Below are 16,038 nucleotides of genomic sequence, written 5' to 3' on the forward strand. Positions count from 1 at the left end.
CTACAACAGGAAAGCCCTTAAGCCCTTGGCTGTTCTCTACCTTAGCACCTTACTCCTTGCATTTTTCCATAGCTTCATAAACATTCAGCCTTCCCCTCATTCTTCCATGGGAAAACTATAAAAATGGACTTTAAAAATGCATCAACCTACTTGGAAATAGGGCCCTTCACTTAATGATGAGCTTCCAAGACACTGTTAATTTAGATAAACATTGTTCTGACATTCCTGTAAAATGTATTAAAATTTGGAGGACTCTGGCTTTACAGAGCATAACACATTAACCAAAAGCCATGCGTGAGGGAGTTGGCACAATGGAAATTGGGAAGAATCTCTCTTCTGGCTTCTCCACGTGCATAAAAAGCAGGTGAGAAAGAAGGAACTAAGGGGTATCTCGATGTTATCTGGAATGGTGGCACTTACCTTGAATCAAACAGGGTCCCATCCAAGAATGTTCCATTGTAGTGGTACCTTACAAAATCAGACACCTGGATGGTCCGAGGGCAACTGGGAGGTGTGAAATAAGTGTGAACCTGAACTTGATCTTCAGAATTCCAAATATCCATCAGAAGTACGTCGAAATGAAGAACTGAATCTGGGGGGATCACACCAGCTAAAAATCAAAGAGAATTCCCACTGAGAAGCTGCTGCCATTCAGGCCTGATGAATAAACACCTAGGATGCTGCCCGGGTGTTCAAGGGAGTCACTGAACAATTCCAAAATGGGTCACACTCCCTCCCTCATTCCTCAAAATAAAATTGAAAGAAATGAGAAAAAAAAAAAAAATTGGTCCTCCTCTCAACAAGGGTGACATTCAATACACCTATGCTAATAACAACTTCTTTCACATCTAGAAGAAATGGACCAAAGATGAAATTTTAGCTCTGTTTGTGTGTGTGTGTGTGTGTGTGTGTTCACTGCTTCTCATTGTCCTCGATTTAAAGCTTCTGAAGATTCTCTGATCTGCCTGACTGAATACCCTTCAGAGGTTCTGGTTGTTTCTGCAAATGTGTTTACAAACACGGAACAAGAACTTACAAACTCCTTCACTTCCATAGGCAAGCTTTGGGGGGATCTTCACAAAACGCCTCTCATTTACACACATCCCAACCAGAGCTTGGTCCATGCCTGCAATCAGTTGTCCTTTCCCCACAAACACGTTGAAAGTGGAGTCTCTGTCATAGCTGAAGATCCATGAGGTAGAGAAAAAGAAAAGTATAAGTTAATCCTTCCCTTAGTGAAACCAACCAGTGAAAATGTACCCATGGACAGAGTGAGGGCTCTGGAAACCAAAAACAGCCAGAGAGGAGTTACTGGCACAGGAAAGGTCTTCACTAACAGTACTTGTGGGGCTGGAATTTTTTTATTACTTTGAATATGGCCAGCAAATCTAGTTAGATAAGTAACCCTGTTTATATATCACTTTGCAAAGTAGCTACCAATACTTTCACTAAAAGAGTTCATTCCTTTTCCATGTCACTGGTATTTAAAAACAACATAAGATACTAACACTCCAATTAACACATAAACCTGATTGTTCTTTTGTTTCTTTAGGTCTATAAGTTAAAGACACAGCATGGTGTAGCATAAAGGATATTTAAACTCTCTGAAACTGTTTCCTCTACCGCAAAATGGGAGTAACAATAATAGCCACCCCAAGATCTATATGATATTACAATCTGAAAAGTGCTCGGAAAGCCTCAAGACTTACGTCAGTATTACTATAATTATTATAGGTAATGGGAAGTCTGATATGGTCTTGAAATCACAAACATATGTGATTTAAAGGCTGGCTGGTGATGGTCTTAGGTTGGAAGATAAATAATGGAACTGTGGCTAACACCCATGCTCTCATCCTTTTTAATATCAAATTCTGCATCCAACAAGGGTTTGCCTATTAGGAGACTGTGCTAGGTGCTTTGGAGGATATAAAAAGTCTAAGGCATGGATTATGCCTATTAAAAAAAAAAGCTAGCAGAGATATCCAGAGAGATTCAAACACTGTATTTACAAAAATAACTACAGAGCTTGGTTTATAATAATGAAACACTGGGAAGAACACAGAAATTTCAAAGGCATGGCACTGGTTGCATTTAATGCAAGGACATACAATAAAATGTCTTATGGCCATTTAAAAATACCATATTTACATCCATTGGCACAGAAGGACATACACAGTAACAGAGAAGTACAGGTTACAGAGCCACAGTATAAAATCATTCCATTTTGAATTGATATATAGATGCATGTGAAAAAATCCACTAGGTGATATATAAAACATTAACAATGGTAATCTATGAGTAGAGGATTTCAGGTGGTTTAATTCTTAATTGATTATTCAAATAATCATATTTGATCATTTAATCAAATGATCAACAATTCAAAATAATCATTTTGAAATGATATTTCAAATATCATTTTTGAATATAATATTCATGTCAGAAAATGTTAAGAAATGGACGCCTGGGTGGCTCAGTGGGTTAAGCCTCTGCCTTCGGCTCAGATCATGATCTCAGGGTCCTAGGATGGAGTACCACATCAGGCTCTCTGCTCGGCAGGGAGCCTGCTTCCTCCTCTCTCTCTCTCTCTCTCTCTCCCTGCACCTACTTGTGATCTCTCTCTGTCAAATAAATAAATAAAATCTTTTTAAAAAAATATTAAGAACTGTTGAGGGGCGCCTGGATGGCTCAGTTGGTTAAGTATCCCACTCTTGATTCTGGCTCAGGTCATGGTCTCAGGGTCATGGGAGGGAGTCCAGCATTGGGCTCTCTGCTCAGCCTGGAGTTTTCTTGAGATTCTCTCCCTCCCTCTCCCTCTGCCCCTCTACACCCATGCTCTCTCTCTCTCTGTCCCTCTCAAATAAATAAATAAAATCTATTTAAAAAAAAAAAAAAAGAGTTGTTGGGATTGACTTCATTAGGATGTCCTGCCCTTCATTTGGCATATAACTACTTCATTTTTCCTAATAAATAGCTTAGAAGAGCAGTCTACTTCACCACCCATCAGGGCAGCTTCCTCAGACCTGCCCCCTTTTTTCTTCTACCTCCTAGTTTTACAATTCATTTTAATAGCCTTTTTTTTGCAGGGTCAGGGAAAAGAAAGCAAGACTCCAAGTTCAGGTCAGCAAGCCAGAGGACAAAAACACATGGTCAGCTTTGAGGCCAAGACAGCTTTACACCTCCATCCTCTACCTCCAGGGACAAACACCCGCCCCGTGGAATGCCAGCTCTTTCATTTCACTTGCTGGGGACTTGCCATGCCCTGACTACCATCCCACTGGTGGGTTTATATTAATAATGAACCAGAACTGGAAGCTTCAAAGACATCCCAGGTACAGAGCATATGCATACAGATACAATGCAATGCCTGGAAACCACTTCATAAATTAGTCTTCCATCCATGGAACCTGAATATAGTTCCCAAATTTAATACGAGTTTTTAATAAGAACTACCATTTAGAGAGTGTTTATTATGTGTCAGGCACAGCGGCAAACTAAGCTTTCCCACATGCTATCCCCATTTAATCATCACACAACACTTCAAGGTAGATGCTGCTACTTGGGCTCCTTGGCGTCAAAAAATCTCCCAAGCTCACAACATTAGCCAAGAGGGAAAATGCTAAAACCCACATCCATCTGACCCTTCACCTCCTAGTGCAGGGCCTTCCCCAGTTGGCATATAAAAACTGTTGGCTCCTTGCAATATTAATATCTTCATTTGACTGCCTAAGCAAAGTGCTAAAAACAAACAAAAATACACCTTTCTGAAAGAAGAGTTTATAATTTACATATGTGAGAAACTAACAATGCAAGACTAGTCTTATCTCCGGCTTAAAACTGACCATCTGGAAAAATAAAGTCGTTCTGAGTAAATCTGTGCTCATCAGCACAACTGGCACAAGTTCATAGGCAGTGTCAAGCCCAGAATTGGTTACGAAAATTATTTCCGCAAGCTCTGGAATAAGCACTTAATAGAGCCTGTCCCCATATCTGGCTGATTTACACCTTTTGCAGACGTCCCAGTTGAGGTCCTGCAAGGAACAGATGATACACCCAAACTAGGCAGCTCCAGGAAAGTTTAATAAAGGGACTGTGTAAAAAGGTTCAGGGTGCAGAGAACACAGGGACAACGTGGTATCTCTGAGGACAAATAAGGAGTGTTATTGTCAAACCTGGGCTTGAACGATCCAGGGACAGAGAAGGTTCAGGGCCACCTGACAGAGGCTTAGCTAAGACCCCCAGTCTAAGGACACAAATGGTGGAGACTCTACAGATAGGGAGCCAAAGGAATAAATCTCGCCATGTCACTCTCCTTCTTCTGATCTCCTGCTGATGTCACACTGGCTGAACCCAACCGGAAGTCAGGAGATGAAACTGTCATTGATATAACCCACACTAAGTACATGTATTTCATACAGCCTCACAGAGCAAAAAGCAAGTAGATCAGAAGAAGAGGGGACCTAGAAAGGCAAATGAAAATCATCTAGCACATGCAACAACCCCTTTCCTCTCCATCAGCTTTTCTCCCCTGCTCATTTGTTGCTATAAAGCCTTTGATTACTTCTACTTTCTCTTGCCCCGAGGCGGTGATGAGAAGTGGCTGCAGCAGCGCCCAAGGATGCTCTTCACGTTTTCTGGCCCAAAGATCACCAAGACAGGAGACATCACATAAAACCCATCACATGCAAGTTATTAAACCGTCTACACATGCGCATGCATGACCTTGCGGCATATTCCTCAGGATGAGTAACCGCCTCTGCGCTGCATTCCTGAAGCATAAATTTAGAAGCCCAGAAGCTACTTCTTTTCTTTTCTTTAATTTGACAGACAGAGATCACAAGTAAGCAGAGAGGCAGGCAGAGAGAGAGGGGGAAGCAGGCTCCCCACAGAGCAGAGGACCCTGGGATAATGACCTGAGCTGAAAGCAGAGGCTTTAACCCACTGAGCCACCCAGGAGCCCCCAGAAGCTATTTCTAAACATAGGCTTCAATCTGCAGTGAGGATGAACTTTTAAAAGAACATACATTGGGGCGCCTGGGTGGCTCAGTCAGTTAAGCATCTGCTTCAGCTCAGGTCATCATCTCAGGGTCCTGGGATTGAGCCCTGCATAGGGCTCCCTGCTTGGCGGGAAGTCTGCCTGTCCCTTTTCCTCTGCCTCTCACCCCTGGCTCATGTTCTCTCTTGCCCATTCTCTCTCTTAAATAAATACAATCTTTAAAAAACAACGACATAAAAACACATGTCATGGGGAGCCTGGCTGGCTCAGTTGGAAAAGCATGCAACTCTTGATCTTAGGGTCATGAGTTCAAGCCCCATATTGGGTGTAGAGAGTATATAAATAAATAAATAAATAAATATTTGAAATAGATGAATAAAAATTTTAAAAATGTGTCAAACTGAACATACTCTTTCCCTAGAGCCCCCAAAGCCTATTCCTTCCCCAAGTTCCTAGGCTCTGCTTCATTAAAAACAAAACAAAACAAAAAAATCAGAAAAAACAAACGACTTAGGAAAACAGAGAGGAGACCATTGCTGTCAAGAGCTGGCAACAAAATTTTAGAAGACAGAATGGGAACTAAAGTGTAGGATCTGCCGTTGTAGGAAAGAAACAGAAGGGGACCTGGCCAAGGGTGGAGCCGTGTGCCTCCCCAGTCTGCAGAGGTACAAAGTGGAAGGTGGCAGCACAGAGGGAAGGAAGCCTGGAGCTTGAAAGTCTGCATCCAAAAGAGCTATACCCCACTCCAAGCCCCTTCTCCTGGCAGCTGGGCAAGTACAGTTCTAAGCTTTATGGAATTACTCACCTGATTTTTAAAACTTACATGCAAAAGTAATACAGGATACATCATTTAAAAATTAAATTAATTTTAAAACTTTGACAAGAACTTATATAAGCTTATACTACTTGTGGCTGAGATTATTTTGATGTTGGATCAGAAATGAAGTAACAATGGCCATTACAGAAGGAAGAGAAAACTGCCCTCAGTTAGAACTGAAGTCTTGCTCAGCTAGGAGAGGACATGTCAGCTTGCTCTATATGCCAATTTTAGAATCAGTTCAGACAAATAAATGCTGAATATGATACGTTTCCCCCATTTTATTGAGGTATAATTGGCAAATAAAAATTACATCTGTTTAGAGGTGCCTGGGTGGCTCAGTGAAGGTTAAGCCTCTGCCTTTGGCTCAGGTCATGATCTCAGGGTCCTGGGATCGAGCCCCACAACGGGCTCTCTGCTCAGCGGGGAGCCTGCTTCCCCCTCTCTTTCTGCCTGACTCTCTGTCTACTTGTGATCTGTCTGTCAAATAAATAAATGAAGTCTTTTTAAAAAATTACATTTGTTTAAAGTGTATGATTTGATGTTTTGATATATGTAAACAGTGTGAAATATCACCACAATCAAGCTGATTAGCATATCCTCCCTTATTTACCACTGTCTTTCTTTTTTCCTGGTAAGAACACTTAAGATTGGGGCGCCTGGGTGGCTCAGTGGGTTAAGCCGCTGCCTTCGGCTCAGGTCATGATCTCAGAGTCCTGGGATCGAGTCCCGCATCGGGCTCTCTGCTCAGCGGAGAGCCTGCTTCCCTCTCTCTCTCTGCCTGCCTCTCCATCTACTTGTGATTTCTCTCTGTCAAATAAATAAATAAAATCTTTAAAAAAAAAAAAAAAGAACACTTAAGATTTACCCTTTTAGAGGTACCTGGGTGGCTCAGTGGGTTAAAGCCTCTGCCTTTGGCTCAGGTCATGATCCCAGGGTCCTCGATCGAGCCCTCCATTGGGCTCTCTGCTCAGTGGGGAGCCTGCTTCCCCCTCACTCTCTGCCTGCCTCTCTGCCTACTTGTGATCTCTGTCTGTCAAATAAAAAAATAAACTAAAAAAAAAAAGATTTACCCTGTTAGTAAATTTCAAGTATAAATAAGGTATACTTAAATTTCAAGTATGTAGTACAGTATCATTGACTGTATTCACGATGCTATACATGAGACTGAATTCCTTTTTTGAGCGTTAAAGAGACTGCCATATTTTGAGAATTCATAACAGGAGAGAAGCAAGAAAATAAAAAGCCAGCCCACTGGGCACGAGAACCATGTTTTGGGTGCCTTAAAGTTGGCCCAATCTCAGGCCAGCTCAGATGACTGGCTCACTTGGGACCAGCCAGACAGGAGGACTGTGGTCCTGCCAGAGCCATCCATGAACGGGGCTGAAACATGCATGAAATGCACAAAAGCAGAAAGTCACCTCCTAGCTGTTAGCCTTGCTCTGAGATGACCCAGGTAAGATTCAACACCCTCCCCTGGCTGAATTCTACCACTGAACCTGAGCCCACCTGCAGACTTGAAAAACCTGACTTTTCTGCCTCCCAACTCTCTCCCCAGACCACATGCTCTCAAAGGTGACTCTGGGCTTCCCAGACCCAGAATAATGTTTGCCTAACATTATTTCCCCCAAACGGGCACTTCTACCAGCTGCTAAGGAGCCATGGCAGGGGAAAAAGACAAGCCCTTAATGAACTGGCGAAGTGTCTATAGGCTAACAGATGGAAAAATGAAGGATACTGTAATACAGGAAGAGAGAGAAGGTGAGGGAGAAGAGAGGAAGGAGTAAGAGTGAAGAGGAGGGAAACGAGAAAGAGCACATCCATTCTTGCCTCCACAGAGGATCAGACCCTGAAACGCAAGCAGGTGGCACGTTAAAATATCATTAAGAGGAAAACTTTGCAGAGCCAAGTGAAATCATTCCACGGCTATTGTAGGTTTTTTTTTTCAGCAACTGCACAAGTTAAAATATTAGATCTCTATAAATCTTATTCTACACAAGTTCTCAGCCAGTAAAATCTAGCCAAATTAAAAAATCACTGTAAATGCACTGTTGCTCACAATGACCCACAAATGAAAATTAAAAGCAATGACTTTAAGTATTCACAGGGTGTTTCCTTGTTCTTTAAAAACAGGAGGCTTTAATATTTTTATTTATGTATGTATTTATTTGAGAGAGAGGGCAAGTGCAAGCAGGGGGCAGGAGGAGGGGGCGGGAGGAGGGGGGCGGAAATCCCAAGCAACCGGAGGGCTCCATCTTACAACCCATGAGATCATGAGCTGAGGTAAAACCAGGAGTCAGATGGTTAACTGACCAAGCCACCTCTGTGGGTGCATGGCCTCAAGAAATCTTAGTTTCTTGAGAAACCTCCTGCCTGGATGTTAGGCTCTTTTCCTGCAGTCAGTAGAGCCACACTGGGCTAACACACAAACAGTAACTTCCCATTCATCACCTGGCTTTTCCATAAGAGGGCTGCTATTCTGATTCACACTTTAAAGGCTCCCTAAGTGAGCCTTGTCATGACCTGACCAGTTTCCTCATCACTGCTTAATTTCTCCGGTCCAGCTTGACGCCATCTGTACTGCGCCCAGCTCCCTGGCTCTTCTCAGAACTAATCCTGCAGAAGGGGCGAGGCTTAACCCCCCTTCCCTCAATACCCATCAGATGCTAACGGTTGATACTCAAAAAATATTTGTTGAATGAATAAATATATAAAATTAAGCACACCTCTGTTAATAGGTCTTTGATTCTTTTAGAGCAATAGTTCTCAAAGTGTGGTCCTCAGTCCTGTAGCAAAAGCATCACCTGGGAACTTAGAAATGCAAAAAATTCTCAGGCCCCACCCAGACCTTCTGATTCAGGAGCTGGGTAGAACAAGCTCTCCAGCTGATTGTGATGCATGCAGAGTTTGAACACCATCCTGTGAGAGCATCCCACCCAACAGAGCATGCAGTAGGCACAGAAAAATGTCTACTGAGCCTCAGGACCTTGAGGGGTCTGCAAACAAGCCTGGAGGCTGTGAAGGAACTGACCAGATTATGGCTTTGCCTGTTAAAGATAACAGGAACTTAATAAATTTCAGTCGCTGGAAGGAAATCAGAGCAAAGAGGCCATCCCCCTCACCCTTATTGCTAAGAAGGCTATGGAACTCCTAAGAAAGCTCAATCAGGAGTGGCTGACAAGGAGCTTGCAAGAGCTGGAGAGGGTGAGCAGGAGCCCCCTGGAAACTGCAGCCTGGGAGCTACTGTCTTCTTCGGTCTGGAGCAGCAGACACAGAAGCATATTAACAAGCCCACAGAGACTCCATTGCCAAGGGCTAGAGGGCTGGGCCTCCTGGCAAGTGCAAATGCTCATAAGCTGAAAAGATATTAACTGCTCCCAAGTGCCAGGCAGAGATGCAGGAAGAAAGCTCTATGAAAAGAGGAGCACTTTGTGGCTTATGGCTCTGGTCAGGGTGATGGCTCTTTTCTTCTGAGCAAAACCTCCAAATCAGCACCCAGAACCCAAAATACCTTAGATTTATCCTCCCCTAAGCTTTTTGGGCAGGAATGGCAAAGTTGTGCCTTAATGCTTCATAAATTCCCCAAAAATGGAGGCCCTAGAGAAAAACCCACACTGGTGGAACACCTACTGTGTGTCCTGCCCTTTTCACCCCGCTCTCCACACTACAGCCACAGAAAAGTTTGATCTCTCACGCCCCTGATTAAAATTCTTCAATGGCTTTCCACTGTCCTAGACAAAGTCCAAATTCCATAGGCAGGCAAAAAAGATCCTCAGAGTTGGGCCCAGCCTTCCTCTCCAGCCTCCTCTGGCCTCTCTTTTTTCCCTAACGGACACTCCCCAACTCTCACTCCAAACTCGGGCTGTAGTGAAGAGCTTTCACAGACCCTGAAACAACATTCCCACTGCCCACCACCAGGCCTCCGTATCGGCTCTACCCTCCACCAGCCACATGCTTTCTTCCCTCTACAGCCCTCACCCCTCAGCTCAGCTCTGATCATTTTCTTTTTTTTTTTAAATTTAAGATTTGTGTATTTGTTTAGAGAGACAGAAAGAGCATGAGCGAGAAGGGCAGAGGGAGAGAGAGAGAGAGAAAATCTCAAGCCAACTCCATGCTGAGCGCAGTGGGGCTCCATCCCATGACCCTGACTGAGATCAGGGCTTGAGCCCAAACCTAGAGTCACCCAGGTGCCCCAGCCCTGGTCAATTTTAATCATCTTCAGGTCTTAGCCTTGCAATCTTGGAATTTCATCCCGACCACGCTCTCTCTCTCGCCAACCCCATGCAACACATGGTTTGAGTTTTCTGTGTGTTCCCATAGTTCCTTGCCTTTCTTTCATTATATATATGTATGGACTGTGGACCACAGACAACAGAGTCTGGCCCTACGCCGCTCAAGTTCAAAACCTCACTCTGCGACATAGTAGCCAAGACCCTTGGCAAATTACTTGAACTTTCCAAGCCTCCGTTTCTTCATTTGTTGTCAAGGTACCTACTTCATTGTCTTGAGAGGTTAATGAATTTCTTTGAGATTAAATGAATTCATACATTGAAAGGTCTATGGTAAGAACTGTGTGAACTCTACATGACAGACAAAAGTGTATGCTATTATTCTTTCTGTATATATCATACGACACCATGGCCCGGACTACAAGCTGTAGGACAGTGAAGGACACTGTCTTCAGGGGCAGACACTACACACACATTTGTTGATTGGATGGTAGTGCCTCCTTCTGATATCTTCCATTGTCCCACACTGCCTCACAGTGGCTGCCATGACTAGCGAGAGGAAAAGTACCAGACAACTTGTTCTAGTGGGAATTATTAATTACCATCAGCACGAGCAGGAATTTCTTCATTATCTTCTAACTAAAGAAGCAGATGAAAGAAGATATACAAATGGCCAACTAACATATAAAAAGATGCTCAGCATCATTAGTCATTAGGGAAATGTGAACCAAAAGCACAGTGAGATACCACTTCATATCCCCTAGGAAAGCGAGAATAAAAAAGAAAATCGCAGTTGTTGGGGGAGAATGTGGAGAACTAGGACCACTCATATTGCCAATGGGAGTATAAAATGATGAAGCTGCACTGGAAAACAGTTTGGCAGTTCCTCAAAAAGTTACACAGTCACCATAGGACCCAGCAAGTCTACTCCTAGGTATAGATCCAAAAGAAAGAAAAGCACATATCCACACAAAACCCTACATACAAATGTTCATTGGCCAAAAAGTATAAGCAATACAAACGACCCACAACTGATGAATGGATAAACAATATACGTACAGTCATACCATGGAATGTTACACACCATTAAAAAGGAATGGGGTACTGGTACATGCTACAACATGGATGAACCCAGAAAATATTATGCTGAAAGAAGCCAGATACATATCACTACAAATTATAGGATTCCATATAGAGATAGAAAGTATATCAGTGTTTGCCTAGGGCTGGAGTGGGGGAGGTGACCTAATGGGTCCAGCCTTTCTTTTTTGGAGTGATGAGAATGTTCTAGAATTAGACAGCGGGTGATGGCTACACAAACCTATGAATATAATAAAAACCACCAAATCGTATGCTTTAAATGGGTGAATTGTATGGTATGTGAATTATATCTCAGTAAAGCTGTTAAAAATAAAAAGAAACTACTGAAACAACAGAAAAAAGGGCCATTTTTAAGCATTTGCCTATGTACCAATTTGCATGCTAAACTGCTTTTATATATTCATTGTCCGAAATTCCAAAAAAGGCAAGAGAGGCTATAAGTACTTTTTCAAAGATGATTTCTGGAATGAGCCTGCACAGCCTAGGGCAGAGGCTCAACAAATTGTTCTCTGCCTAGGCTGGTGATTCACTGAGAGAAGTGCAGGCACAGACCTGGGTTTGTAACAAAGCCTTGGGTAGGAGAGCGGACTGTAGGTTGGAGGGAAAGGTCTCTTAACCCTAAAGCTCCACTGGAGAGAAGCTGCGAACAAGTTGGGAACAAGTACTGCAATCTCAGGACAGAGATGAGGGAGGGAATCCTCGGCATGGTTCAAGGCCCCAGGGCAAAGCTGAGTGACCTGCCCACACCCAGTGGCCACCCAGTGGCCAAATATGAAGGGCAGTAGTACCTTCGAGCACAGACCCTGAACTTGGACTGTCAGGGTTTTCAGTCGGATTCCATTTAATCAAGTTTCTTAGCCTCAGTGGCCTCAAGTGACCTCACTGGCAAAATAATGGTCCCCACCTAAAAGATCTGTTGTAAGAAATGAACGAGTTCATTGTACAGAAAGCACTTAGAACTATCCTGGCACATTGTAACAGCTCCATAAATGTTAACGGATGCTATCATCAGCTCATCGTCACCATTACCACCACCATCATCATCTACGGTGAGACGCATCATCTGATTCAACGAGCCTGTCTGTCTAAAGACCAGGAAAGGGAGGTGGCAGACAGACATCAACATTTACTCTTGGGGTGGAGGTCTATTTGCAGAGGGGCCACTTTACACCGATTTCACGTTGCTTGAATGCGCCGGAAGGACAGGAAGTTCCAGCCTCTCTGCGCCAGGACCAGGCCGGCGGACCAGGGGAGCGTAAGGCTCCGTAGGCTCACCCCACCGCGGAGAGGTTTAGGGTCCCTGGGCTTTTGGGGAGAAGGAGGAGGAGGAGGAGGAGCGCGGGATTCGCGGGGCGGAGCCGGGGGAGGTCCGTCGGGAGGGAAAGGCCTGTCCGGAGAGAGAGAAGCCGGAGAGCGGGCGCTGCTGCCTCAGAGGCCCGGCCGGGCGTCTGGGGCGCGGTACCTGGAGTCGAACTTCTGGCCGTCGGGGAATGTCCCCACGTAGTGGTAACGCACGAAGTCGCCGCTGCGCACGGTGCGTGGGCACTCGTCGGGCACGAAGCGCCGCTCGATCTGCAGCTCCTTGTCGAGGCCCAGGCCCGCCACCGGCGCCGCCTGCCCCGTCACCCAGAGCAGTAGCAGCAGCAGCGGCGGCGGCGGGGGTCGCCAGCCCCGGGCCCTGAACGCCATCAGGGGCGTCGAGGAGAGCAGCGAGGGGCGGGCGCGGGGCGCGACGTGGAGCCGGCGAGGGCGTGCGGAACTCGGGCGGCGAGGGTCGGAGCTGGGCGCGCCGCGGCGTTTGCAAACGTGGAAAAGACTGCCGGCCCTCCCCGGGCGGCAGCCGCCACCCCCTCTCTCACCGCCCGCCCCCCACCCCCCGGCCACATCCAGCGAGGGGAGGAGCCGCAGACGCGCGCCTGGGCTGGCCTGCCGCGCCCCGCGCCGCCCGGGCCCTGCCCGGCCCTGCCCTGCCCTGCCCTGCCCTGCCCTGCCCAGCCTGCCCAGCGAGCGGGTCCGCCAGGGGAAGCCGGCTGGCAGCTTCAGAGGGAACCTGTCCTCGAGGGAGAAATCGTGAACTCCTCGGGACGGGGCTTCGGCCCAGAGTTGAGAAAGGAAACGCGTTTACCAACCAGGCCAAGTGGCCGGCCTCCGCCTGTCCCTGGAGACTCTCCAGATTTAGCGCCACCAGAGGCTCCTACGTGGCCGCGGGTCGAATTACTGCTGGCTGCTTTGAGTAGGGAGGGAAACTTAGATTATTATGTTTTTTTAACTTAGTTACAAGAATGAATTCTACATGAAAAAGACTGAAAACATTCTTCAGGGTTTTTTTGTTTTTGTTTTCAGGATAATCCTTAAAGAGAAAGGGAGAGGCGTGTATTCTGAAACTCCCCTGATAGCTCTCCAGAGAGGGGTTTAAGTTACTGTGACTGTTCCCCAAGCCATTAGTGGATGGACTGTGAGCTAGTACTTAATAGCAAAGTAATAGCAAAGATTGCGCATGGTCCCACACAGGTGACTAAGCTAGGTAGGACTTCACAGTAAAGATCAGAAACCCCAAGAAATTCTTTTGAGTACTTAAACGAATTCTTGGCTTAGAATTGGTTGTTCTTACTTATTAAAATTTTGAACTAATGAAAGCAAATCACCAAGGCTTTCTCAGCTTTTCTGGGAAGCAAACTATCCCTATACTAAAACCTGGCAAACACTGGGAGAGAGAGAGAAAAAAACTGGGCACCAATCTAATTTATAAATATAACTACAAAAATAATAAAATGTGAGCAAATTTGTTTGTTTTTATGCGGAAAGGCGTTTTTATTATAGCATGGAACAGGACCCATAGGTAGAAAGAATTGCTGGTCGAGATTCTTAAAATTGCAAGTGAGAGAAACCCAACTCACCTGGTTGCTGCATAGAAGTATATCCTAAGGTTTTCAGATTATTTGATGGCTTGCTATAAGGTCACTGGTTTTGGTGGGAGAACATCTGGTTTTTGTCCCCCCCTCCCCCTTTTATCTTTTCCTTCTTCTTTCTTCTTCCTTCTTTTCTTTTACTTTAGGGGCATAGCTTGGTCAACAACAAAGCCTTTTGAGGATGGGAGGAACAATTCTGGTTCAGCTTGGTTGATCTGAGACCCTTAGATTTACTTTGATTTGCATTGTGGAGTCGTCCGACTTGGGTTTGGGGTGGTTAGGCACTGGAGTCTGGCCAGGCATCCCTCTGTTTATTGAATCTCAAGGTTTCTTCATGTGATTTCTCCTCATGAGTTAATAATTTGGGCTTCCTCACAGTATGGTGGCTTCAGGGCAATGGAACAGCTTACATTCCTGAAGGCTTTAGGAGGAAATATTTCAAGAGAATGATGTGGAAACTATATCATCTCTTCTGATCTAATTTTAAAAATAATGAGGCATCTCTTCCTAGTAATGAAAGTAACTGTCCATTACTTTCTACTGGTTACAATAAAATCACTAAAGTTGGTCTAGATTCAAGGAAAGAGGCAGAGAGCCCACCTCTCTATGGGAGGAGTATCAAGATCATTTGTAGAAAACAAATGAGAGAGATTATTGCAGGGGACTTGGATAATGCCATTTGCCACAATAACTAAAGTCATAAGATATTAGATTACAAATTGCAATGTCAAGTTACTAATTTACCAGAGGAGACCCACCGTTCCACTCACCCCATTACTCAGATCTGAGAAAAACAGCATTCTCCTCATATTAGGATCTGGTATAATACACTTTCAGGATGGTGCCGGGTGAGAATGAAATCAGAGCACAGAGGCTTGGTGAGTCTTGAAAGGTATTTCCTTTAAGATGGGGCCAAAATTTGCAGCATTATTTACTACAACCAAGATATGTAAACAACCTGTGTCCATCCATTGATGAATGGATAAAGAATTGAAATATTATTCAGCCATAATAAGGAATGAAATCTTGCCATTTTTGACAACATGAATGGGCATAGAAGGTATTATGCGAAATGCAATAAGTCAGACAGAAAAAGACAATACCATGATTTCACTAACATGTGGAAACTAGAAGAAAAAACAAAGCAATAGAAACAGTTTCATAGAGAACAAATTGGTGGATGCTACAGGGGTGGGGTGGAGATGTGTGAGATAGGTGAAGAGGATTAAGAGGCACAAACTTCCAGCTATAAAATAAATAAGTCACAAGGAAGAAAAATGCATCACAGGGAATATAGTCAATCATATTGTCGTAACTTTGCATGGTGACAGATGGTAACTACACATATCAAGGTAAACATTTCTTAATGTATATAAATGTTGAATCGTTATGTTGTACACCTGAAACTAATACTGTATGTCAACTACACTTCAATTAAAGAAGAAAAGATGGGGCTAGGGTTGGTCAAATTTATGCCTCATTCTCAATGGTGCATATTTCTCTAGTGTTCAGAACACTCGTGTGTTTATATAATTTGTGTCTTCTGCAGACAACGCTAGACAAATACCATCTATATTTTTCCCTGGTTCTCCTTTTTTAGATTCTATAGACCATCTTGTTTCTGTAATACAATTAAGTCACACTTTTTGTTTCTCAATCATATCTTCCTTAGACTATATTCTCCTTGACTAGATGGAAACATCTTGCAAGACATTTACAGGCCACTTATTGGCCCAACAACTGGATTGGTTCATGCAACAGTTCACTTTCAGAGGGAAACCAGATTTTCAAGCTCTGGGACACGTCAGTGTAACATGTGTTTCTGTTCATAGCCTTTGTGTTTTGGTTCATTTGGATTTTTTCTAATAAATATGAAGGAGGTCCTTATATATTTTAAGTATTACATATTGAACGCCACATTTGAGGGGAATATTCCCTATCCTGTTACTTTTACTTCTTTTGTGGTTTCCTCCATTATGTTAAAGCTAA

The 16,038-nt window shown here is 44.2% G+C and overlaps 2 protein-coding genes across 2 annotated transcripts in view; one reads left to right on the forward strand and one right to left on the reverse strand.

The window, feature by feature from the left end:
- The window catches only part of FKBP9 (FKBP prolyl isomerase 9), a 39,490-nt gene extending 26,400 nt beyond the window's left edge, over window positions 1-13,090 (reverse strand). Inside the window, exons 1-3 of the mRNA XM_059396593.1 lie at window positions 12,603-13,090; window positions 1,037-1,182; window positions 421-610 (exon numbers count right to left, since the gene is read on the reverse strand). Coding sequence (XP_059252576.1) covers window positions 421-610; window positions 1,037-1,182; window positions 12,603-12,829 — 563 coding nt within the window. The 5' untranslated portion in view covers window positions 12,830-13,090. The remainder of the gene's footprint in view (window positions 1-420; window positions 611-1,036; window positions 1,183-12,602) is intronic.
- KBTBD2 (kelch repeat and BTB domain containing 2) overlaps window positions 1-16,038 on the forward strand; it is a 194,110-nt gene that overhangs the window by 104,578 nt on the left and 73,494 nt on the right. The gene's annotated exons all lie outside the window — the stretch shown is intronic.

This window comes from Mustela nigripes, chromosome 4 (genome assembly GCF_022355385.1).
Source record: "Mustela nigripes isolate SB6536 chromosome 4, MUSNIG.SB6536, whole genome shotgun sequence".
Classification (NCBI taxonomy): Eukaryota; Metazoa; Chordata; class Mammalia; order Carnivora; family Mustelidae; genus Mustela; species Mustela nigripes.